The 24,653-nt window shown below is 38.2% G+C and overlaps 2 protein-coding genes across 2 annotated transcripts in view; one reads left to right on the top strand and one right to left on the bottom strand.

The window, feature by feature from the left end:
- The first annotated feature begins 796 nt into the window (after positions 1 to 796).
- Positions 797 to 8,972, top strand: LOC126822744 (leucine-rich repeat protein 1). The gene is made up of 6 exons (XM_050551796.2): positions 797 to 887; positions 2,805 to 3,013; positions 5,296 to 5,394; positions 5,841 to 6,568; positions 7,358 to 7,638; positions 8,697 to 8,972. The coding sequence occupies exons 2-5, from the start codon at positions 2,831 to 2,833 to the stop codon at positions 7,614 to 7,616; spliced, it is 1,269 nt and encodes a 422-aa protein (XP_050407753.2). The 5' UTR covers positions 797 to 887; positions 2,805 to 2,830; the 3' UTR covers positions 7,617 to 7,638; positions 8,697 to 8,972.
- An 869-nt stretch (positions 8,973 to 9,841) lies between these two features.
- The window catches only part of LOC126822725 (baculoviral IAP repeat-containing protein 6), a 58,087-nt gene continuing 43,275 nt past the window's right edge, over positions 9,842 to 24,653 (bottom strand). Inside the window, exons 40-50 of the mRNA XM_050551743.2 lie at positions 23,384 to 23,598; positions 22,557 to 22,745; positions 21,239 to 21,597; positions 20,745 to 20,869; positions 19,902 to 20,006; positions 19,193 to 19,407; positions 18,568 to 18,729; positions 16,534 to 16,611; positions 15,848 to 16,036; positions 14,711 to 14,845; positions 9,842 to 14,197 (exon numbers count right to left, since the gene is read on the bottom strand). Coding sequence (XP_050407700.2) covers positions 13,940 to 14,197; positions 14,711 to 14,845; positions 15,848 to 16,036; positions 16,534 to 16,611; positions 18,568 to 18,729; positions 19,193 to 19,407; positions 19,902 to 20,006; positions 20,745 to 20,869; positions 21,239 to 21,597; positions 22,557 to 22,745; positions 23,384 to 23,598 — 2,030 coding nt within the window. The 3' untranslated portion in view covers positions 9,842 to 13,939. The remainder of the gene's footprint in view (positions 14,198 to 14,710; positions 14,846 to 15,847; positions 16,037 to 16,533; positions 16,612 to 18,567; positions 18,730 to 19,192; positions 19,408 to 19,901; positions 20,007 to 20,744; positions 20,870 to 21,238; positions 21,598 to 22,556; positions 22,746 to 23,383; positions 23,599 to 24,653) is intronic.

Here is a 24,653-nt window from a genome sequence, read left to right as displayed (position 1 = left end):
TCGTATGCTTGCTTTAATCGATGTCCACTTGTAACTAGCTTTATATATACGTTCGTTTATTTGTTACATGTATATTTGTTGTATTGTATTAATGTCATTTTTGTAATTGTATACTGCTCCTCGTCGGCGTTTTTATGCAATAAATTATTATGCCAGCTGCTCTGTATGTCAGACGCTAGGATATTGCAACTAGTGGAAAGAAAGAAAGAAAGAAATGGGTTTTAACGTCCACTCGACACAAACTAGGTCATTTCGGGACTAACATATGTTTTTAATTTTATTTCAATAATTCGCTTGCGCGTAGGGGTCTTTAGCAGTGGGAGGAAACCGGAGGACCCGGAGAAAACTCACGAGGTTGGACAGGCGACCCTATTCCTTGTCACGTACAACCGGAGATTCGAAACCACGCCAGTTGACTCAATGACAAGCCGTGCTAACCATTCGGCCATCCAACCCCCGACAACTAATGGGAAAACATACTAATACTCAGTTTAATTCAGAGCTAATGATGCATGATGTAAGATTTAGATAAAAAGGTCATAGAAGTGGCCGTTCTTGCTACAATAGTTCAAAGATGGGCGAAATGTTACATTTTTATTAATATTACTAATACATATTTTACAAAAAAAATTAAAAAAAATTTTAAAAAAATTGTGTCGACTTCTCGTTCACCAAAACAAGTTAGTCATCTGACGTGGTGAGCCCATACTCATCCCAGTGTTTCGTTTGATTAGACCAAACGCCAGAGAGGGATTTCTCGGGCCAATGCTTCAGTAAATGTGGTGAGCCGTGTGGAAAGAGTTTCGTCCCTTAGTGTGCTCTTTTATATTAGAGAACAAAATATTAATTTACAGCGGGAACTAAAAATGTAAACAAAGTTGCGAAGGGTAAGCGATGAGCGCAGTACGTTGATCAGGTTACTCTAGGGTTAGGGTTAGTAGTAGAAATCTTGTGAAATCGTGTGGAAGTCAGAAGTAGCCGGGTCAACGTACTAGGCCGCGATGTGTTCAGTAATTTAACTCTAAGATTAGCCTATAGTGACGCATTGATCATTTCAATAAGAAATCTGACATTCTGTTGTCGTTACAAGAGTAGAATTTGAAACTCTATGTTCACTTGTTGGTCAATTCAAAGGAGCTAAATCACTATTCATTGATCAGTTATGTTCGGCTAAATAATTATATACGCGAAGAGTCTCTAAATTGAATGATTAGAAATTACAGTAAAAACAGAAACGATTGAATGTAAATCAGTTTATATACATTCATATTACATGATTATTATTATATGCGTTGCGACCCATTTTTGTTAAGTTCTAGGGGAGATTCTAAAGTCTTGTCATTACTGGTAAGGTGCATGGGGCAGGTGATGCTGCCTCATTCTAAAACACAACAGCTTATTTATTTAAAGGAGCTAAGTCTCTAACTCAATATCATCCAAAATCTTCAACATTGAAAACACGATTTATTTGTCAAATTAAATCAACATTCATGTTGTGATCTTACCGGAAAAAGATGGGCTTTTGATATCCAATATTTAAGACAAAATAAACATTTTACCATTGGTACACGAATCGTGTACCATAGTGCGCTTCAGCCCCAGTTGTATCAAGAGACTCGAGGGACGAGGCTAGACACATTGCACCAAATCAAACGGTGTATGTAGACTGGAATAACCAGACGCTAGAAATTTGCACTCGCTTGAGACTGCTGGCTTATTTCGCCGAACATAACTGATTTGAAATTGGAGTAAAAACGGAAACCATTAAATGTAAATCAGTTTATATACATTCATATTACAGTATTATATGCATTGCGACCCACTTTTGTCAATTTCTAGGTCCCAAATGTTAGCGATTTAACTCCTTTAATGGGCTTGTAATGTGAATAATTATATATAACATTTGAAGCCAGAAAAAGGGTCTGCACTCTACAATAATACTAGGCAGATGTTGCCCTTACATGTATCTTTAAAATTTTACATAAAATATTTAAATACGAGGTCAATTTTTAATATCTATGTTCCAATATCATTAAAATACAGATCTATATTGCGTTTCGTTTTTTTAAAAAAAACTTTTGATGGCCTCTACTACAATGTACATTAAGATCTGACCAGTTGTAGTGGGAGGTCGAGTCAGAGGTCAAATGAGCGACTTTTGATCCTATGTTGTCAGACATTTGATTAACCAATCAGCGTTGATGTTTCTCTAATGGGTTACCCACAGTTCCGTGCAACTCACGCCAAAAACTCGCCATAATAACAGACCGTTTCATTGGTTAATTCCCTCACATCATCCACAATGCAGGTTATAATTATATTACAACTCTTTCAGATCTGTGTTTTAGTCAGATTGATTTATGTTCTTAAACATACATTATGTAAGAGCTAAATCTGCCTATTGGAGGTCTTTCTTTAGGCCTGAAATTTTACCTAAATTATTAATTAGACATTAATTAACCTATCCAGACCACAATCAACTCTCAATGGCATCGCTAGGCCGCAATGTTTATTGGATTAGGTTCCGATTTGCTGTTCGACTTCCATTCATAATTAAATCATGAAATGGATAATCGAGACTATGTTTTTTATCCTACCGACTTTAGTAATGATGATCAAGGCTAGGCCGAAAATTCAGTCGCTAAAATCTTGGTTCAGACTTTTTCAGAGTGGATCAATTTGACTGATATTTTCAGCATATTCCCTTTACATTATCTAGTTTTTAACTATTATAGTGAGAACTGCCAGCTCTTTATCTAATCTTCCATAATAATGCCTATTTAATCGTATGCGTTATTTTTAAGGTGCGTTATAGAGAAGAGAGAGGACAATGAGGTTAACGTGTAGCGTGGAGATCGTAAACAGACTTCTACCCTCACATAATTTAAAGAAACCATCACAGAAATCGCATTCCCAGATATCATTGGGTAAGAAACCTGGTTCAAGTGGTAAAGATGGAATCTTGTTTCTCATGATCTGTACGGCTAAAGATAGAAATGGAACTAAAATTGTGGTAAATACTTTATTAAACATACATTATGCAAGAGCTAAATCTGCCTTTTTCAGGTCTTTCTTTAGGCCGTAAATGTTATATAAACTATTAATTGGACATTAATTAACCTATCCAGGCCATAATCAACATTAGATGGCAGCGCTAGCCTGCGATCTTTAGTGGATTGTAAGCCGATTTACTGCATAACTTTCCTTCTCGATTAAACAATTAAATGGATAATCGAGACTATGCTGTTTATCGTACTGACTTTAGTAATGATGACTGAGGTTTATGGGAATTTCAGTCGTTTAGTTCTCAATTCATACATGTAATGGATCAATTTGAATGAAATTTTCAGCAAATTGCCTTTACATTATCTAGTTTTTAACTATTATAGTGAGAACTGCCAACTCGTTAACAAATCTCCCATAATGTATCTTTAATTAATATAAATTAACCTTTCCACTCGACACAAACTGAGTTATTTTCAGGACTAACATATGGGTTTAGCTATGGGAGGAAGCCAGGAGACATGCTTAGAATTGAAAACCACCCCACTTGACTATGTCACAGATCTTAGACTCCCTAACCCTTCTGCACTTGTTGCATGTAAATACTGACTACAGCTACCATACAGTTATTTAAGGGAAACGTAGGCAGTGATATAGTTGATACTGGACAGTTCAGAATCTGATGAAACTAAGATTTGTTAGAGTACCTATAACTGACTGAAATATGTGAATAACTATTGGTATTATAAGATCATTTACTAGTGTCTGTGCATGACTCATGTGGTTTAGGGTGATCGAATGACTCCGCATCCATAGTTAGGCCTGTCCGAGTGCTAGTGGGTTAATGATGTATTTACAGATTGCTTCAAGTCGATGATCAATAAACCTAAAATGCCTTTCAAATGTTTATGAAATAAAATGGAAAAGATAACTTTGGTGTAAGCAAAATTAAAAGTAATCACAAGATAACTTAAGAGAGAGCGTTTAACATCAACTCAATGCAAACTAGGGACTAACAGAGGAGGAAACCAGAGGACCCAGAGAAAATCCACTACGTTGGATAGGCGTCCCTACTCCTTGTAACGTACATGTACAACCGGGGAATCGAAACCACGCCAGTTGCCTCAATGACGGACCTTGTAATACAATGTGCACACGCTATATAACCTGCCATTCGGCCAATCAACCTCCCCTATTATGAAGGAAATTTTGTTTGAATATTTTGATTTCCAAATGAGGAGTTTGTTTTAATATATTCACTGAACAGACTAGATGGTTTAAACAATATTTAGGGGGGTTGGATGGCTGAATGGTTAGCGTGAGCATGCTGTATCATAAAGCCTGTCATTGAGTCGACTGGTGTGGTTTCGAATCCCCGGTTGTACGTGGCAGGGAGTAGGATCGCCTGTCCAACCTCGTGGGTTTTCTCCGGGTCCTCCAGTTTCCTCCCACTGCTAAAGACCCCTACGCACAATCGAATTATGTAAATAAAATTAAACCATATGTTAGTCCCGAAATGACCTAGTTTGTGTCAAGTGGACGTTAAACCCCATTTCTCTTTCTCTCTCTCTCTTAAACAATATTTATTCATAAAATATCATATGTACATGAAACATCACATGATATGATACCAAAACAAGCTAAAAGATTATATAAATTTGCTTCATATATGGCTATTTTAAATTCCAAGAACTATATCATCTTTAAACAATTTTATTATGCCATTTCTCTCCCCTAAAACCCTCTCTTCACTCCCGTCCTATACTCAACTACCAGTCCCCACTTCCTCCCACGCATGCGTACACCTCTCTAGCAGACAACATACACACAAACAGTTATACATGTAAACAGATGACATGGTTAACAGCTGTGTTACTTACTTGTGATAGATGCTTCTTCCCTCTCTTCTATTTCATTTAGCCCTTGTCAGTGATGCATGACGGAGGGCCTGACAAGGACAACTGTCTAGTCCTTCGGATGAGACGGAAAACCAAGGTCCCATGTATACATTGGAATGCATGTAAAAGATCCCTTGGCAGTTGGAATTCGATATAAGAGTAACCGATAGTGCCGCTGCCCGGGCAAAATTTCCCTCCCTCATAGCACACTGAATGGCGTATGCCCGTCTTCATTAGCCCAGTATAGGAGCAGAACAGTAGGACGTTAAACCCCATTTCATTTCATTTCTATTTCATTTAGATTATCAGGATTAATCAAATTAATTGAATTATATACGCTGTGAGCATGGATTACTAGCTTTATATAGATGTACATATTATTGTATATTTACAGGTAAAAGATAACATAGAACAGTTTTTTGCTAAGTTTATAAATGAAGGTAAAGCTACAGTACGAATCAAAGAACCTCAACATGATATATGTATTAGTAAGGTGAGACATTCAATTGGATTAAAACACAAATTTTTATAGTTCAAAATTTCGTTTTACTTGTCTTTACTACACAGGGATCTGAAAGAGTTGTTATCATTGACGTGTTCTGAATGATGTGAGGGATTAGCCAATGAAATGGTCTGTTGCACCGAACTGTGCGTATCCCAATAGAAACATCAATGCTGCTTGGTTAATCGAATATTTGAATCTGATGTCATACATGTAGGGTCAAAAATCTCTCTTATGACCCCTGACGTGACCTCCCACTACAACTGGTCAGACCTTCATGTTATAGACGCCATCGAAAGTATAAAAAATGAAATGAAATATAGATCTGTATTTAATGAAATTGTGAGACATTATACCCCATTTCTTTTACCTTTGTGACAGCTTTATATTACTGAAAATTAAAAAACAAATTTTTTTATTTTATTTGATAATTTCAGGCTGATCCATTACAGTTAAAGAATTTCCTGAATTTACTTCGGGCCGCAAGTCAAGGCAATGATCTGGAAAGGATAACTCTGTCAGCACTGGCACCGGCATCGGCTCGTAATGTCGAAAAACCTAAATCCAAAATGGTGGTCCTCACGAGAAAAGAGTATCCAATAACGACCAATTTTCCTTCTAGTTTGGTCCATTTACAAGTTTCATCGTGCAACATGAAGCGAGTTGATTCTAGGATCCTTGATCTGAAAAAATTACAAGTTCTGGATCTGAATGAAAATTTGATTCAAGATTTGCCAGAAAAATTTAATAAAATGCTGCAACTTAATACAGTGAAATTTTCTCATAATAAATTCATGAAATTTCCCCTGCAGCTGTGTAGAGTGCCGTTAAGCGATAATTTAGTTAGTGTGGACCTGAGCGACAATCAACTCACCCGCATACCTTTAGAACTTTGTGAATTGAAGAGTTTGTTTTATCTAAAGATCGATAGAAATAAGATTGAGTTGTTGCCGCCGACGATCGGTAAATTAATCCGACTTAAACAGTTGTCATGTGTGGAAAACCTGATCAAAACTTTGCCAGCGAACTTTAACCGTCTGCAGTTAGATGACCTTGATCTGTATGGTAACCCTTTAGACCTACCTGAAGCTGATACAGTGATTACCTCTCATCTTGAATTTCCAACCCTGTTAGAAGTTTCAGCTCGTGCCATCAAGAAAATGAGGTAGAATCAGGGAAGATTTTCTTTATAGTCATTGATATACATGTACTATTTTAATTGATGGGGGAGGGGGGTATTGTTATTAAAGTGCCGTTTACACCATACAAACGGTCGGATGCAACATATTGGACGACTGTTTACACCATACAATGGTTCCATTCATTGTATGGCAACATTTGTTCCTATCTAGTAACTGAATAAAATGGCCACAGGGCAACACTTCTCATCCCCGTCTTCATATAGTTATATAGTCTGTGCTTTGTAGACAGATATTCTAATTCAGTGGTTGATAGGCTGAGAATCCATTTTAGAGGTCATTAAAGTACTTGAAGGGACAAAAGAAGACATCTTTAATCAGGCATTCAGGTTGCCAAGTCAGATATGACGTCATGTAATTTGATTGGCTGTTGCATCAGTTAATCGGATGAGAATAGAGCTAGTCCTATCCATACAAGCAGCTATCCATCCGAACATTTTTCGGATGAGTTGGTCAGATGCAACAGTTGTATCGGTTGGTTGTGTCGTGTATATGCCGCTTAAGTGTCGTACTGGCCGAGAAAAGTCCTCGGTGGGGGGGGGGGGCCAGTCTGGTTTACCCAGGTCTAAGTAGCTGGGCAGATTAATCCCGATTGACCAAGACTCGAGTGGAGCATAAACCTCATTTTTCCCCTCTATTAATATTCGTGATCACTTTGACAAGACGTAAAAATTTACACTTTTGTATTTTATGGTAAGAATAAGAAAAGTTCCGCATTCTATATACAAAACACCATTTTATTTTGTATTTTTCAGAATTGCGTACAGTAACGAAGAATTATTTCCACAACTGTGTAACTATTTAGATTCGGCCCGACAATGTTGGTGTGGTAATTATTGTTTCCGCTGTTCGGCAAGATATATTCTACGTCTGGACCTGCATCAAATGGTAAAGAACGTGACAGGATGGAATGTGGTCGGACAAACGCTGGTCCCGGTTGAAGCCTTTCTCTGTTCTCAACACTGTCTTAATAAATTCCAGAAAAATCCTAAAGCTTACTGGAAGAAAAAATAAAAGGGACTGGATGATAGTTATGGTGGGTTTAATTTCTCATATGTGGACTGATAAAAAATCTTTCAATTTGTTCGATTTATCACCCAATAACACATTCTACAGCTCTGTGGGGATAGCTCTCTGGTTCACCATCGATGGCATGGATTAAAATGTATTGAATCTAAAACCACATGTGAGATAGGCAATGTTTTATTCAACCTCTCTAAGTATAAAAGATTCCACATATGGGAGATAACTCTCGAGTACTCCAATAAAGAACAAAGCAGAGGGAACTCTTCCATGAAAGGTGGCATTTACTATATGACACTACACACTGTAACCCAGGTATCGTTTAATCTTGTGTATCTAGCACTAATTTCTTTCACATTCGTTTAATGTCCAATCTTTGTTTTGTACATGTGTCGAGTTTAAAGCTGACTGATTAATTTTGATAATGAGTGTCCAATTTACAAGTATTTAATTTCCTGACCACTGTTCAAAAATTAATCATTATACATCATTAATCAATTGGGTTGTTTATTTTTTTAACAGTGATTGAGAAATTAAACACTTGTAAATTGGACACTCATTATCAAAATTGAATGGTCAGCTTTAAACTGGACACACATACAAATTAGATGATTTTGGGTGATTTTAAAGATTTGATTTAAAAAGGAATGTGATAAAAAATAGTTCTAGGTACACACAAGGGCGTGGACTTGTCATAACTTTTGGGGGGGGACGGACTAATCCTGGAACCTTTCATTACCAAACCAAAATAATAATTACGAACAGTTTACCAGTGTTATTTCGATGAAAGCTGTAACTAGGGGTAATATGATGACATATGGTAAAATTGACTACCTACAATTAAGGGGGATGATATTACTGTGGCGTGACCCAAGTCAGTGGTTAGATAGCCTTCAGAACGGGACATTCATGTGGATATAAACCTGAAAATCTGTCCTGGCGATCAAAATCATGGGGGGGGGACAGAGACCTATTCGTCCCCCCCCCTTCCGATTCTAAGGGGGGACCCGTCCCCCCCTAAATCCGCGCCCATGGATACACAAGATTAAATGATACACTGGTTAAATACAGTGATGGTGGCGCTGGTCTGTTGATGTCAGTGATGGTGGCGCTGGTCTGTTGATGTCAGTGATGGTGGCGCTGGTCTGTTGATGTCAGTGATGGTGGCGCTGGTCTGTTGATGGTTACAGTGATGGTGGCGCTGGTCTGTTGATGGTTACAGTGATGGTGGCGCTGGTTTGTTGATGTCAGGGGATAAAGAATGTAGTGAAACTTTTCAACACTGATTGGAATTAAACAGTTTCGTATTACTGTAATTATTGGTAATAAATTATTCTGCTGTTCTTACCGTGTCTTGGACTCTGTGGGGGGTTGACTGGCCGAATGGTTAGCATGTGTGCGCTGTATCATGAGGCCTGTTAACTGGCGTGGTTTCGAATCCCCGCTGTATCATACAGTCTATCATTGAGTCAACTGGCAGGGTTTCGATTCCCCGATTGTATTGGACAAGGAGTAGGGTCGCCTGTCCAACCTCATGGGTTTTCTCCGGGTTCTCTGGTTTCCTCCCACTGATAAAGATTCCTACGAGCAAGTATATTATACACCCAAACCAAAAGGAAGCAAATTAGTATAAGCCTATTTGGCCTGTTCTTGTATCCTATTCTTTATGCCATTATATTGTATAATATTCTCGAAATAAATACTGTTTAAACCAAGTGAGTTATTGAAAATTAGTCCCGAAATGACCTAGTTTGTGTCAAGTGGACGCTAAACTCCTTTTCTGTCTCAGCCAGTCAGTCAACACTAGGAAAATGAAATGAAATGAAATGGGGTTTAACTTCCTACTGTTCTGCTAATGAAGACGGGCATACGCCATACAGTGTGCTATGAGGGAAATTTTGCCCGGGCAGCGGCACTATCGCCTACTCTTATATCGAATTCCAACTGCCAAGGGATTCTTTACGTGCATTCCAATGTTTACATGGGACCTTGGTTTTCCGTATCATCCGAAGGACTAGACAGCTGTCCTTGTCAGGCCCCCTGTACTACATCACTGACAAGGGGAAACCACGTCGGAAAATGTAGGGATCGAACACCCAACCTCCAGGCTAGCGAGCCAGCGCCTTAACCACCTAGCCACTGTGGCTCCGTCAACACTAGCAAATTAACCATCATTATTCAATCAAATGGAGGAAAAAACCCCAAACCACAAGATGGATTATTAATAATTATTTTATTCTTTTTAAAGAAAAAAATTCTTGCATCTTGTTGTACATATCATACACTGTTCATATTATACACATTATCTATATATAAACAACAACATTCATTGCCATGGAAACACGCACAAAATAATAAAACATATCTAATAAACGCTTCTATTAATTCATATAAATAACTTAATATAATATATCCCACGACTGGCAGCTTGACATCGTCGATCTGCTACTCGGGTGAACGATTAATGAATAGCTGAACCACTATCGTCAAGAATAATTGTTTAAAGGGACGTGGAATCGGTGAATATGGCTAAGAGAAGATAATTCATGGTAGTGACTTGAGAACCATCTTAAATAGTCCTGCTGGTGTTGTACAAATCATATAGTTCTCTCTCAAGAACCTTAAATAGTTTGCCTGGCGTTAAAGGGTTCTCTCCAAATATGGCATGAAAGGGGAAGATAATTCACGACAGAGGTCTGAGAGCCATCTTTAATCGATGATTCATCTGGCATTATATAAACTATCAGTTTGTCCACTCCACTCCTTGGATCCAACACCGACTGGGCTAATGGAGACCGGAGAGCTCTCGAGGACACGGTTTCAGTTTGTGCACTTTATCTTGTTCCCTGTTCTCCACCTACAGACGGGAACGGTAAATTTGACCACTTAAAATTAACCCGTCGGCACCCAGGTACTCGAAACTACTGCACCCCCAACCCCCACCCCACAAACGGTGGATGGATGCTATATAGTAGCCATTATTATAATGAAAAAGGGGCGGAGCTAACATTTCACCCCAGGCTATTGACAGCTGTCAATCAAACTGCAATCATCAATATGTAAACCAACTGTGGAGAGCTTATCTCTTCCCTAATTTTGTGGGATACACCCCCTCTAAAAAGAGGGTTAGAAGGTAGTTTTTACAAACAAGGGTTGGGAGACGAAGGTTGGGGGGGGGGGGGGCAGTCCTTATAAATAAGGGTTTAGGGGTACTCGTCACAAATGCGAGGGTTAGGAGACAGTCCTTGTGTGAGAGAGTTAGATCAGAATCCTTACAAATAAGGGTTGGGGGGGGGGGGGCAGTCCTTATAAATGAGGGTTTAGAGATGGTCCTTTACTAACGAGCACAGGTATTAAACAATAATTAATATAACATGCTGATTTATATACAATCGTAAACATTCTACCAAACAACGCATACAATAATACAAATAATACCGTACATTCAATAAAATAAATTAAACGGCAAGCTTGATTAAAAATTACAAAATGTTTTCCTTTAAAGTACATGTCTTGTAAATTTTATCAAATGACGAAGCCCAAGTTGATCCCAGAAGCCAAAATTTGTAAAGTTTAAAGACATTCCTACATTTTTCTCCCACATCCCTTTCAGGCACATTTTACGATGGAATTCATTAAAATTTTATTTAAAATATATTAAAGATGCAACCATTTCATTGGTTAAAAATTAAAAATCCTGTCCAATTGATGGGCTGCATTCTTAGAACATTTAAGTTTTTGTGAATATAGACCAGGGTGCTTTTCTAACATCAGCAGGTGAAGAATATGTTAAAAAAAAAAATGGATCAGACTCAAATACCACGGACAGGTATTCTCATATCTCAGACAGTTTGAGGCATTCCAAGGAACAGTACAGGTTTATTTCTTAAACCATTGACATCTTGGTTAACGGAGTGACAAATCTTCCTCAACTACTGATACGATCTAATTTAAAACATCTGCTTAATTCATAGATTCATAGCCAATCATCGTAACAATGGGGAGAGAGACAGAGAGAGATGGGGTTTAACGTCCACTCACACAAACTAGGTCATTTCAGGACTAACATATGGTTCAATTTTATATCAATAATTCGCTTGCACGTAGGTGTCTTTAGCAGTGGGAGGACCCGGAGAAAACCCACGAGGTTAGACAGGCGACCCTAATCTTTGTCACGTACAACCGGGGAATTGAAACCACGCCAGCTGACTCAATGACAGCCCTAGTGCTAACCATTCGGCCATCCACCTCCTTCCCCACCCCTTGCTAATTGTTGTAACTGTGCAGTCAAATCGTAGCTAATCAACATATTTTCTTCACCAGCTGAAGTCTAAGAGAATACGCTCTCAACACGTAATTTTTTTCAGTCCAAGGATATCTTTTAACTTAAGCTAACATTCTGACGAATTGAATTCAGACCCCAATCCTTAGGGTTTCTGTCATGGCTCAATTAAAAAAAAAATAAAGAGAAGGGGGAATTGAACAAGAGGGACAAAATTACATCACTTGAAAAAACACATTTATTAACAATATACGAATAATAATAAATAATCTAATTTCAAATTCAAAATCACACCAAAAAAAAAAAAAGATTCACAACAAAATAAAAAGCACAAGAGTTATCTCCACCTTGTGTATATATAATAAGAGTCCATATTTCATATCTACATCGACTTACAGTCTATATATATGTACAGTTATCATAGCATACCTTCATTTACATATACAACTATAGAACAAAACTAGATAATCTGGACACAAAATTTTATCAAGATTAACCAGGACAGTTATATATATTTATATTAGAACAAATAAAACTGGATAATCTTTGCAAAAAAGTTTTATCAAGATCAACAGGACACAATTTAAATAGAGGTTACATTGATCAGTTTTTGACCATGCTGTCAATATAACCTATTAGAACAAATGAACAAATAAAACTGGATAATCATGGCATAAAGTTTTAAAAAGATTAACCAGGTATAATAAGTTGATACTAAAGAGAGAACACTATATGTAATTCAGTCGGGTCAGATGTGTGCCTCTAACGTACAAATAATAGGTTTGTCCGTCTGCTAAATAAAGCAGCTAGGCCTTCAATTAGCTAATATAATGAGGGCATGATGAACAGATTAGTGGAGATATCCGACCACATCTTTATTTTTGTAAAACCTTATTTCTATCTCGAGGCGTGCATTGTAAAACCCTATTTCTATCTCGAGGCTTGTATCGTAAAACCTTATTTCTATCTTGAGGCTAGTATTGTAAAACCCTATTTCTATCTTGAGGCTAGTATTGTAAAACCCTATTTCTATCTTGAGGCTAGTATTGTAAAACCCTATTTCTATCTTGAGGCTAGTATTGTAAAACCCTATTTCTATCTTGAGGCTAGTATTGTAAAACCCTATTTATATCTCGAGGCTTGTATCGTAAAACCTTATTTCTCTTTGGTATTGATACATCAATATTTTAATTGACATGAATTAAAAGAAACGATGTCTATAAGATCATGTGATGCTCAGTACAATATAAACTGACAAACCATGAATAAAATATTTATTTTAACAACAGCAGGATATAATCTGACACAAGTCAGCATTGATACTTCGCCATTACTATTTTAACGACAGGTGCTCTTTTATCATTCCATAATGTTCCAAATTGACAGAATAACACAACTCCCAATAAGGAATAGATCGCGACTTAAAATGGCTAGGTGTGACGATTGGTTGAAATATCTAGTTTTTTGATTAGCCTGAATATTGTGATCTGAACTCCTCTTGTTGAATCGACGGCCATTCTTCACGGGATTCATAGAATTGGATTCTGGACATTTTTTTTTTAAAATTGTTCAAATTAAGCACCCCATTTATGTCTTCTCTGTTATTTTATCTGTCAGACTTTTTAAAGGCTAAAAGTTCGATCAAAATATTATAGACATGTTCACCTTCAAAACTAGCAATTTTAATGGCTAAGAATTTAATAAAAATATATTTCTAATGGCTGACAGTTTTATTATAATATTTTGAATCATATTGTCCTGCATGCAGAAGGACAATAACTGTCAATTTTTTGATGTTCATAAATCTTCCTCGAATTATTTGTCGTCAGTTTTTGTGTCCATATTTGATTCTTGAAGACAATTCGGAAACACATCAGGCATTAAACACTAGATCTACACACTGAAGAACCACTAACTATGTCTCGCGACCATCTCACCTCTGTAACATTTTCATAAAACGTGAGTCCTCGCGCGACACAGGAGGCTCTCATAGATCACAATAATTGAAGATAACGCCTACTAACAACGTGTGCTAGCATTCTGGGGACTCTGCATCTAAATCCATAGAGTCTAATAACATTATCATATGTTGTCCTTGGAAACCATCACTAGAGGTTGACGGTGCAGCAGCTAGATCATCACCAGGGCTATCTGGTTTTGAAGCTGGTGATTGGTCCGTTGAATAATGTTTAGCTTGAGGATCGATCAAACTGGTTTCTTCGTCTGATTCGGTTAATTCTGGAGGAGGTTTTAGTTTGGATAATTCTTCTCTAAGTTGATTGTAGTATCTCTGAAATAATATAAATGATAGCATACAAAATATATTCTGGCAGTAATTATTGGAAATTGTTGAAATGTACCTGTACATTTATCACATGCGTTACACCATGTCTCACCCCTCCCCCTCGTACGTTTCAAAACATGAATGATCTTATAAAACGATAGTTTTACCTTTAAAGCTAGAGTACTATGTGCTATAGAAATGATAGTTTTACCTTTAAAGCTAGAGTACTATGTGCTATAGAAATGATAGAATTACCTTTAAAGCTAGTGTACTGTGTGCTATAGAAATAATAGAATTACCTTTAAAGCTAGTGTACTGTGTGCTATAGAAATGATAGAATTACCTTTAAAGCTAGTGTACTGTGTGCTATAGAAATGATAGAATTACCGTTAAAGCTAGAGTACTATGTGCTATAGAAATGATAGAATTACCTTTAAAGCTAGAGTACTATGTGCTATAGAAATGATAGTTTTACCTTTAAAGCTAGAGTACTGTGTGCTATAGAAATGATAGAATTACCTTTAAAGCTAGTGTACTGTGTGCTATAGCTCGACCAGTACGTTTATCACTACTATAACTCTCCATTTCACTGATCCATCTTTCACACTGGTTTAATATTTCATGACGTTTCATATAAAAATGACGTAATAATACCTGAAATATAATAAACAATTATTATCACATCAACATTATCACTTTAATATCTTGTAGACACAATACTTTGCTTATTTCAAAATATTCCCTTGACAGTTAGAATTCAAAATTAAGAGAAGGCTGTATCAATGCTGTCCGGGCAAAATTTCCCTCATGGCACGCTGTATGCCCGTCTTCATTAGCTCAGTTCGGAGCAGAACAGTAGGACGTTAAACCACATTTCTTTAGATTTAATTTTAAAATATTTGGCATTTTTCGTTTCGATGGTTTATGTGCCAGATAGGAGGATTTTGCGGGGAAAAGAAATGAAATGGGGTTTAACACCCTATATTTCTACACAACCTAGGTTATTTAAGACGGGCATATGTCATGCCGTGTACTCCAAGGGGAATTTTGCCCAGGGAGCAGCATTACGGTCTACACTTCATTGATATTCCAACTGACAAGGGTTCTCGAAGAGACTAGAAACAGTTTCTTGCCCTCGGTCATGCACCAGGGTTCGAACCCTGAATCTCAAACTGAGTAAGCCAGTGCATTCATTACTTACTTAAGGTCCATTTATACTGAGCGCGACCTCGACCACAACCGCGAACTCTGTGATTTTCAGCACGCATCATTCGTACTGAAAACAAAGATACCCAGGGAAATTCACTCTTCTGTCTTGTCACCTGGCGTGGCGAAGCCGTCTCGTGTTACCTGCCACAAATACATCACGTACATGACTTTTGACCTTGCTCTCTGATGGGATAATGAAAATCTTCCGTGCAAACCATTCCCAAAAATTGGCTTCGGTTTACGGCACAAACAAAAATTTGACTGCGTTCGTCGTCAGTATGAACGACCCCATTGAAATTGCAGTTAGGCAAACAATTGCGGTAGTCGTGTTCGTGGTTGGGGTCGTTGTTGCTGCCACTGCAGCTCCTAGATTTGCCTGGAAAACACTCTTTCCATTTCTAAGGGTCAGGTGTAATGACACAGCTAGCTATGTATATTTTTACTTACATCTTTAAAAGCAGCTGAAGGATTTTTTAAAGATTCTAACATGGCCCATTTTACTGTAGCTTGTCTGATGTTAGAATCATATTCTCTAGAACTGGCCATTCCAGACGGTGTTCCTCGAGACCTCTCATAACCCGGTTCATTAAAATATGGTTCATTTACTAAAATTAACGACTGTATTGACACTAACACCTGAAAATAAAATATAAATTGAGAATCGATATTGTTCAAGATTTAGATAAATATAGCTGACAATTCTTGCTATAATAGGGTAGATATTATATGCTAAGACAGTCATTTCTGTATAAAGGGAGAAACAGGGTTCAACGTCCACTCGACACAAACTAGGTCATTTCGAGACTAACATGGTTCAATTTTATTTCAATAATTCACTTTTGCGTAGGGGTGTTTAGCGGTGGGAGGAAATCAAAGGACCCGGAGAAAACCCATGAGGTTTGACAGGTGACCATACTCCTCGTCACATACAAGCGGAAAATCAAATCCACGCCACTTGACTCAAAGACAGACCTTCTAATCCAATGCGCACACATTAACCATTTGGTCACCCCCGACAACCAACCTTTGTATCAAAGAGATTATTTTAGTTTATATCATTGTAAAGTGGAGACAATATTTGCTGGAGTGATCAAGACTATACATGTTATTAGAATTAAGTGTAAATAAATTACCTGTAAAAAACTAGAAGTGTGAGAGTTCCATTTTTCTTCTGGTCGGCCGTGCCACGTATTTAAAACACTTAAACAAACCTAGAAAACAACCATACAATACATTCATATTCTCTGAGACACGTAAACCTAGGTTTATATTCTCTAAAACATGCTACATTTTCAGATTATGGAATGGGGCAAATAATTTTTGCGGCTTGGCGAGTAGCGTATTTGCTTACAATCTGATTACAATACAGATGTATATTTCGTTTCGTTTTTTTATACTTTCGATTGCCTACACTACATGAAGATCTGACAAGTTATAGCCATAGGTCACGTCAGGGGTCAATTTAAAGACCAACTTTTGATCTATGACATCAGACATTTGATTAACCAATCAGCATTGATGTTACTAGTGGATTACCCACAGTTCCGGGCCAAAAAGGTCAAACACTCGATTCGACAGACGATTTGATTGGCTGACCCCTCATTTCAAGCAGAACACGAGTTAAATAACAAGTCTTCCTGATCCAAGTGTGGTAAAGACAAGTAAAACGAAATTTTGAACTATAAAAACGAAATGAAGTAGGATCTGTGTTTTAACCAGATTAATTTGCTTACTAACTGGATGTTCAGGGGTTCAATCCCAGTGTTTGCTGAGAAAGTCCTTCAGGATATTTCAGCCTGGTTTCCCATTATCAGTTGCGCAGGACGAGTGGTGTTCCTTAGTCAGTCTTGCAGGATGGAGTGGTTATCTCATGTCCGTCAAGCAGGACAGAGTGGTGTCACTATGTTTGTCGTGCAGGATGTAGTGGGGTCCCTTTGTCGGTCTTGCAGGATGGAGTGGTTTCCTCATGTCCGTCAAGCAGGACAGAGTGGTGTCCCTTTGTTAGTCGCGCAGGACGGAGTGGTGTTCCTTTGTCAGTCTTGCAGGATGGAGTGGTTATCTCATGTCCGTCAAGCAGGACAGAGTGGTGTCCCTATGTTAGTCGTGCAGGATGTAGTGGGGTCCCTTTGTCGGTCTTGCAGGATGGAGTGGTTTCCTCATGTCCGTCAAGCAGGACAGAGTGGTGTCCCTTTGTTAGTCGCGCAGGACGGAGTGGTGTTCCTTTGTCAGTCTTGCAGGATGGAGTGGTTATCTCATGTCCGTCAAGCAGGACAGAGTGGTGTCCCTATGTTAGTCGTGCAGGATGTAGTGGGGTCCCTTTGTCGGTCTTGCAGGATGGAGTGGTTTCCCCATGTCCGTCGAGCAGGACGGAGTGGTGTCCCCTTGTCAGTTGTGCACGAAGGATTGGTGTCGCTTTGTCAGTAGTACAGGACGGAGTAATTTCCCCTGGTCAGTCAAGCGGGATGAAAAGCCTGACAATGAACAGTGTCTAGATATTTTGATGTGAAGAGAAGCCCAAGACTCCTTAAATATACTCTGATAGTTGAATATCAAATTAAGAGTAACTCTAGCACAGCTGTCTGGGAAACATTATGATCACAACACAATGCATGGTGTATGGCTGTCTTCATTAGATCACTCCATGTAGAAATAATGTCAGTTAAACGTTTTTTCAGAGAGAGAGAGAGAGATTTATGAGGTTTAACGTCCACTCGACACAGACTAGGTCATTTGGGGACTAACATATGGTTTAATTTTATTTCAATAATTCGCTTGCGCGTAGGGGTCTTTAGCAGTGGGAGGAAACCGGAGGACCCAGAGAAAACCCATGAGGTTGGAAGGCAACCCTATTCCTTGTTACATACAACCAAGGAATCGAACAACGACAGTTGACTCAATGACAACCCTTATGATACAGCGCGCACATTTTAACCATTCGGCCATCAAGCCCTGCTTTCATTGTCAGATCCACATGTATCTTCCCTGATAAGTGGGAACCTCAATAGAGAAATACCAAAAGATCTTTGGTGGCTCTGGAGACCAATGTCGATCATAAAATTTATACAGTGATGGGAGGAAGAAGCCTGCTTATTTTCAACGATCCTGAACCTTTCTATTCATGATATATATCTTGTGTATTAAATGTAGAAAAGTAATTAATGCGTTACCTTGCCGTCATTATATAAATTAGGATTAAATCTAACAGTATGGTTGCCGGTGGTTTCTAGATTTATACAGGGTGGCGATTCAGGGTAATCAAGGGGGAAATAAACATCGAATTCAAAACAGCCGTTAGCATAAGGTGTATCTGCTGGTCCTGTTATCAACACCTGGAAATTAAAATACATAGCACAGTTTAAACATTACAGTTTAAATTACAATTTATTTTCGTTTCGTGATTGTTATAAGCTAAGTGAATAAGATGCTAGCTCGCTCAGCAGGAGGTCTAAAGTTCACTCTCTGTATTGGCCAAGACACTTTCTCTGGAATTTTCGGTGTGGTTTCCCCTTGTAAGTGGTGCAGGAAAGAGGATTTGCACGGAACAACGTCCACTCACCACAAACCAGGTCATTTTGGGCCTAACATGGTTCAATTTTATTTCAATAATTTGCTTACGCGTAGGGGTCTTTAGCAGTTAGAGGAAACCAGAGAAAACCCACGAGGTTGGACAGCGCTAATGATTCGGCCATCCACCCCACTCCCTGCACGTAAAAGAGCCTGTGACAGTTGGAATTCAATATAAGCTATGACCTGGCTATCTCTTTCTTACTCTATAAATGTAATAATCGTTACCTTCATGATGTCGAGTCTATCCTCATCACATCTGACAAACACACTACTACTAGCCGATAGAGGCAGTGATGTTGATAACGTCACAGCTTCTTGAGCTAATCGTCGTGTTCGACTCGCATTATTCGCTTCTCCTGAGCTTTTAACATTCGACTCGAAATGATGTGGTACGATAAACTTGATTCCATTTCCCTCTTCTATTACCATTTCAAACGTGTCTAAAAAAAATAAAATATAATCTTCATTCACAGGTCTTTGGTGTAGCATGGGTAAAGCTACCAGAGTGGTTACCCTTGACACAAAATTTTTAGTGGTGCAAAAAAATGATAAATAGACGATAGTGCACCCTTTTACAGAAATTCTTCAAATGTTTGATCATTCTACACAGTTGTTTTTTAACTTGAGGGGCAAATAAGATGGCCCTTTAAAGTTTTTACTGTGATAATAGTACATAGGTTAGGGATTAAGGGGCAAAATATTTGTTTTGCTCTGGTATGCTGGCAACCCTTGCTAAGCCATTCATTTTCTCATTTCAAAGATGTAACAAGTGCTTTAATTGGTCAAGATGTAGTATTTCAATTCTTGTAACAAGTGCTGTGATTGGTCAAGATGTAGTATTTCAATTCTTGTAATAAGTGTCTTGATTGGTCAAGCTGCAGCATTTAATTTTTGCAACAAGTGCTGTGATTGATCATTCTTGTAAGAAACTTACCAAACTGTAATTCTTTCATAGATTTCATGTATTTTTCTTCTGGTGTTTGTTTTATGATGGCTTCAGGTCCAATAGATGATCCTCCTACTTTCTCTCTCTGATAAACTGGAAAAAAACCCAACAAATCAATAAATACAAAGCTTAATAACCACAGACCTTTTACCACTGTGCAAACACAGAGAGAGAGAGAGAGAGAGAGAGAGAGAGAGAGAGAGGGAGGGTCATTTCGGGACTAACATATGGTGCAATTTTATTTCAATAACTCTCCTGTGCATAGGGGTCTTTACAGTGGGAGGAAACCAGAGGACCTGGAGAAAACTCACAAGGTTTGACAGGCGACCCTACTTCTTGTCACGTACAACCAGGGAATCAAAACGACTCTACTTGATTCAATGACAGACCGTATGATTTCATAGCCAAGTGTTAAACCACTAGACCACTCCTGCAAAGACATTCTGGTAAATCACAGTGCGATACCCTATGGAATTCTGAGTTCAACTTTTATAGTCATTTGAAAAACAATTTTTGTATTTTCTGTTTCGGCTACAATAATCAATAGGGTAGATGAAGATGGGCATACGCCATACAGTGTGATTTTATGGGAAATTTGCCAGAACAGCGGCACTACGGTCTACTCTTATTTCTAATTCCAACTGTCAAGGGTTCTTTTACTTGCATGCCAATGTGTACACAGGAACTAGGTTTTTTGTCCAATCTGAATGACTAGACATTGTCCTTGCCAGGCCATCACTAACAAGGGGAAACCACTCTGGCAAGTTTGGGGGAACTTTCTCGGCCAATACCAGGATCAAACCCTAAATGTGATTGTATTGTTGGACTTACCTTGTTGTTGTTTTAATCTATCAGTTGCTATGCCAACTATTCTAGCTGTATCTTGTATATCAGGTATTAATAAAGCTAATCCTTCACTTTCTTCCTCCATTTTACCTTTACTACTCTTATTACATCTACAAATTAAACCAATCAAATTACATGTAACAGTGACAACTCTTATTACATCTACAAATTAAACCAATCAAATTATATATAACAATCACATACTCTTGTTAGATCTATATATTAAACCAATCAGATTACATATTACAATCTTTACATCTACAAATTAAACCAATCAAATCATGCGTAACGATCTCCAATCTTGTTACATCTACAAATTAAACCAATCAAATTATACGTAACAATCTTCACTCTAAAACTTAAACCAAGCTCAGCTTAGCCTTAGTGGAAAACGCTAATCCATTCGATCAGCTCATTCCCTAAAACTGGGACAGACGAACGGACAAAAAAACAAACTAGGTGATAAAAATAAATCTTACTTGAGTCGACTAGCGTAAGTATCAACACAGCCCTTCATTTTATCCAATAAAACTTCAATGGCTACAGCAGTATCTTGATTACCTTCTGCCTCTAGGGGACAGAGTAGGGGGACCAGGGAGGGGCAGACGGCTAATCCCCGTAATAACTCTAACAAGGCTCGATATAACGGAACATGACGAGCCATATCCAGAACGGAGTCGTTCCGTAGATAGGAAGAAATCGCCGGAATAAGACAGGATTGGCTGAGCAGATCGGGAACAACGTCTGGGAATAAGGTTTTCTCGGTTGGAGGTGTAAACGTTGGCAACGAGAAATCTTTCGGCAACAAACCACCAGGATTAATGTAGCTACCCAAAACCTAAATTAAATTTAAAACATATAATATGTTAAAAGAGGCATTAAGGGAGATTAGATAAAGAGTTAAAAGTTCTCTTACATGTCTAATTAATAATTTAGATAATATTTCAGGCCTAAAGAAAGACCTGCAATAGACAGATTTAGCTCTTGTATAATATGAGAAAAGTGTCATAATTGTGCTTTATCCTTTGTCGTCAGATGTGGGACAGGATGGGCACTCAAAGTGCGAGATAATGATATAGACACATGAGATATCACAATTAATGCTTTGCATCAATAAAATTGAATCACAATGTCATCGTATTAATTCATAATAAAAATTGACGTCAAACAAGATGTTGGATTTCTCTGTTTAAAAAGATCAATGTGTTGTATATTCGCCAAAATGACGATAGAGACCATGTATTTCTCAAAAAATTTCAAGCCAAGGTTGGGTGGGGGTGGAGTACATTTTCTCAGGAACCTGGCAAACTCCCTCCTGCAAAAATTCCTGGATCCGCCCCTGATATGTTTAACTTTCTATTTAGCTTTAAGTTCTAAGTTTTAAAATTTGAAACAATCATCAGTCATGTGACTCATGTGGTAATTTATATCTCCATATCCCAAACAACTAAACAGTAAATCAACTTGGCATAATTCATGTTTCTTAAGAGTGAGAGAGAAATGGGGTTTAATGTCCGCTCGACACAAACTAGCTCATTTCGGGAATAACACATGGTTCAATTTCATTTCAATAATTTGCTTGCTCGTAGAGGTCTTTAGCAGTGGGAGGAAACCGGAGGGCCCGGAGAAAACCCACGAGGTTGGACAGGCAACACTACCTATTCCTTGTCACGTACAAGCGGGGAATCAAAACCTAGACTGATGAGACAAACCTTATATGATACAACGTGCACGCGCTAACCATTCGGCCATCCAACCCCCGACCTATTAATAAAGATGGAAACTATGGTTACATACCTGTAGCAAACATGTGACATGTTCCTCTTCACTTTTCTGTCGTAATAAAGCTTGTTCCGCATCCCAACTAGACGTGGTAGAACCCGTTCCAAACCCTGTACCTTTAGCCCAATAATTCTGTGTTTTTTCCTGGGTTGGGTTCAATCCGTTACTAGTTGCTACCTGCATAGCTGATAAAATCAACTGGGTCTAAAAATAAAAAAACAAAATGAAATCGGGTTTAACAGGGGTTTTATGGTCTTATCATATTTCAGTTTTTCGGGTTTAACAGGGGTTCTATGGTCTAATCTTATTTCAGTTTTCAACTATTAGGTGTTCTTAATAATAATGAATATTTATAGTATACTGCATTCATTCGATCCAAATTAGAGAGAGAGAGAGAGAAAGAAATGGGGTTTACCATCCACTCGACACAAATTAGGTCATTTCGGGACTAACACATGGTCGTTAGCAGTGCGAGGCAACCGGAGGACCCGGAGAAAACCCATAAGATTGAACAGGTGACCCTACTCCTTGTCACATACAACCGGGGAATTGAAAGCACACCAGTTGACTCAATGACAGGCCTTATGATACAGCGCACACATGCTAACCATTCGGCCATCCAATCACTGTGTTTGAAAACCAATAGGATTCTTTGTCTTATGACGATAAATAATATGTATAAAGTTTAAGCTCATTGGATAATAAATTAGTATCTAGACTATCCACATGCAAAGTTTGGATGACAGATGCACATAAAGATGAGGTCTATATAATATATGTTTCAATGTGGGCGTATAAATACTCACACACAAGTCAAAGATTGTATTAAATGCCAATTTTACCTCATGTTGAAATCCTGCTGATGAAACTCTTGGTGCGTGATGACTTAAAACTGATAAACAGGCCAGTATAAGATGTACAGCCCCGATATCTAAACCCATTCTACGTAATAACAGACCATCATCAGTTGTTAATGGTGTAGCATCAAATAATGATTTGAGCACGGTGAAAGGCAAGGTAGGTAATGAGTTGGCTATAGGTGACGTTAATATATGACCTGAAACATTTAAATATAACATGCTTGGAATAAAGAATATTTTACTTTAAACATGCATTATGCAAGAGCAAAATCTGCTTATTCCAAGTCTTTCTTTAGGCCTGAAATGTTATCTAAATTATCAATTAGACATTAATTAACTTATCCAGACCATAATAAACTCTCGATGTCAAGGCTAGCCTTCGATGTTGGCTGGATTAGATTCCTATATGCTTAACGGCCATTGATAATTAAATCAAAACAGTGGATAAGCGAGACTATGCTGTTTATATTAATGATTTTAGTAATGATGACCGAGACTATGCGAAAATTTCACCCGCTTCGTTCTCAGACACAGCAAATTTCAGCAAATTCCCTTTACACTATCTAGTTTTTAACTATTATAGCGAGAACTGCCATCCCTTTATCTTATCTCCCATAATGTATCTTTAACCCTGAGTATAGTCAGACAAGCCTACGGATGGCTTGGGGTTTACGATCTGGTCAAAATCATACATCGCTCAGTTTGTGAAAAGAAATGAAATGGGGTTTAACGTCCTACTGATCTGCTCCTATGCTGGGATAATGAAGACGGACATACGCTATAGTGCAGCGGCACTATGGCCTACTCTTATATCGAATTCCAACTGCAAAGAAGGGATCTTTTACGTGCATGTTAATGTATATATGGAACCTTGGTTTTTCATCCCATTTGAATGACTAGACAGCTGTCCTTCATAGGCCCTCCGTCCTGTACCACTGACAAGAGGAAACCACGTCTGACAATCCCAATGAACTTTCTTGGCTAATGCAGGGATCAAACACGCGACCTCCAGGCTAGCGAGCCAGCATCTTACCCACTTAGCTACTGTGGCTCCCCCACTCAGTTTCTATGGTTATATGTGTGCATTGCCAGGGACAAGAATTTGGCATGGACCGCGGACAATGTTCTGACTATTCTGTCAGGAGTTGTTTTTTCCATGCATGCCAATGTGTAAGTGGGTGGATCCTAGTTTTTCCTGTCCCATTTGAACAACCAAGCACAAATTTTTTTCCTTGGATCTACATAAATAGAA

This window comes from Patella vulgata, chromosome 5 (assembly GCF_932274485.2).
Source record: "Patella vulgata chromosome 5, xgPatVulg1.2, whole genome shotgun sequence".
NCBI classification, from domain to species: domain Eukaryota; kingdom Metazoa; phylum Mollusca; class Gastropoda; family Patellidae; genus Patella; species Patella vulgata.
The sequence above is the reverse complement of the archived record's forward strand: the minus strand, read 5'-3'. Positions and strand labels throughout refer to the sequence as shown.

Bases quoted from the DNA above. Each gene is read 5' to 3' on its own strand.
- LOC126822744 (XM_050551796.2), top strand. From the start codon at position 2,831: ATGAGGTTAACGTGTAGCGTGGAGATCGTAAACAGACTTCTACCCTCA. The intron at 5,395-5,840 runs GTGAGACATTCA...TGATAATTTCAG, and splicing joins ATGATATATGTATTAGTAAG to GCTGATCCATTACAGTTAAA. The intron at 6,569-7,357 runs GTAGAATCAGGG...TGTATTTTTCAG, and splicing joins CGTGCCATCAAGAAAATGAG to AATTGCGTACAGTAACGAAG.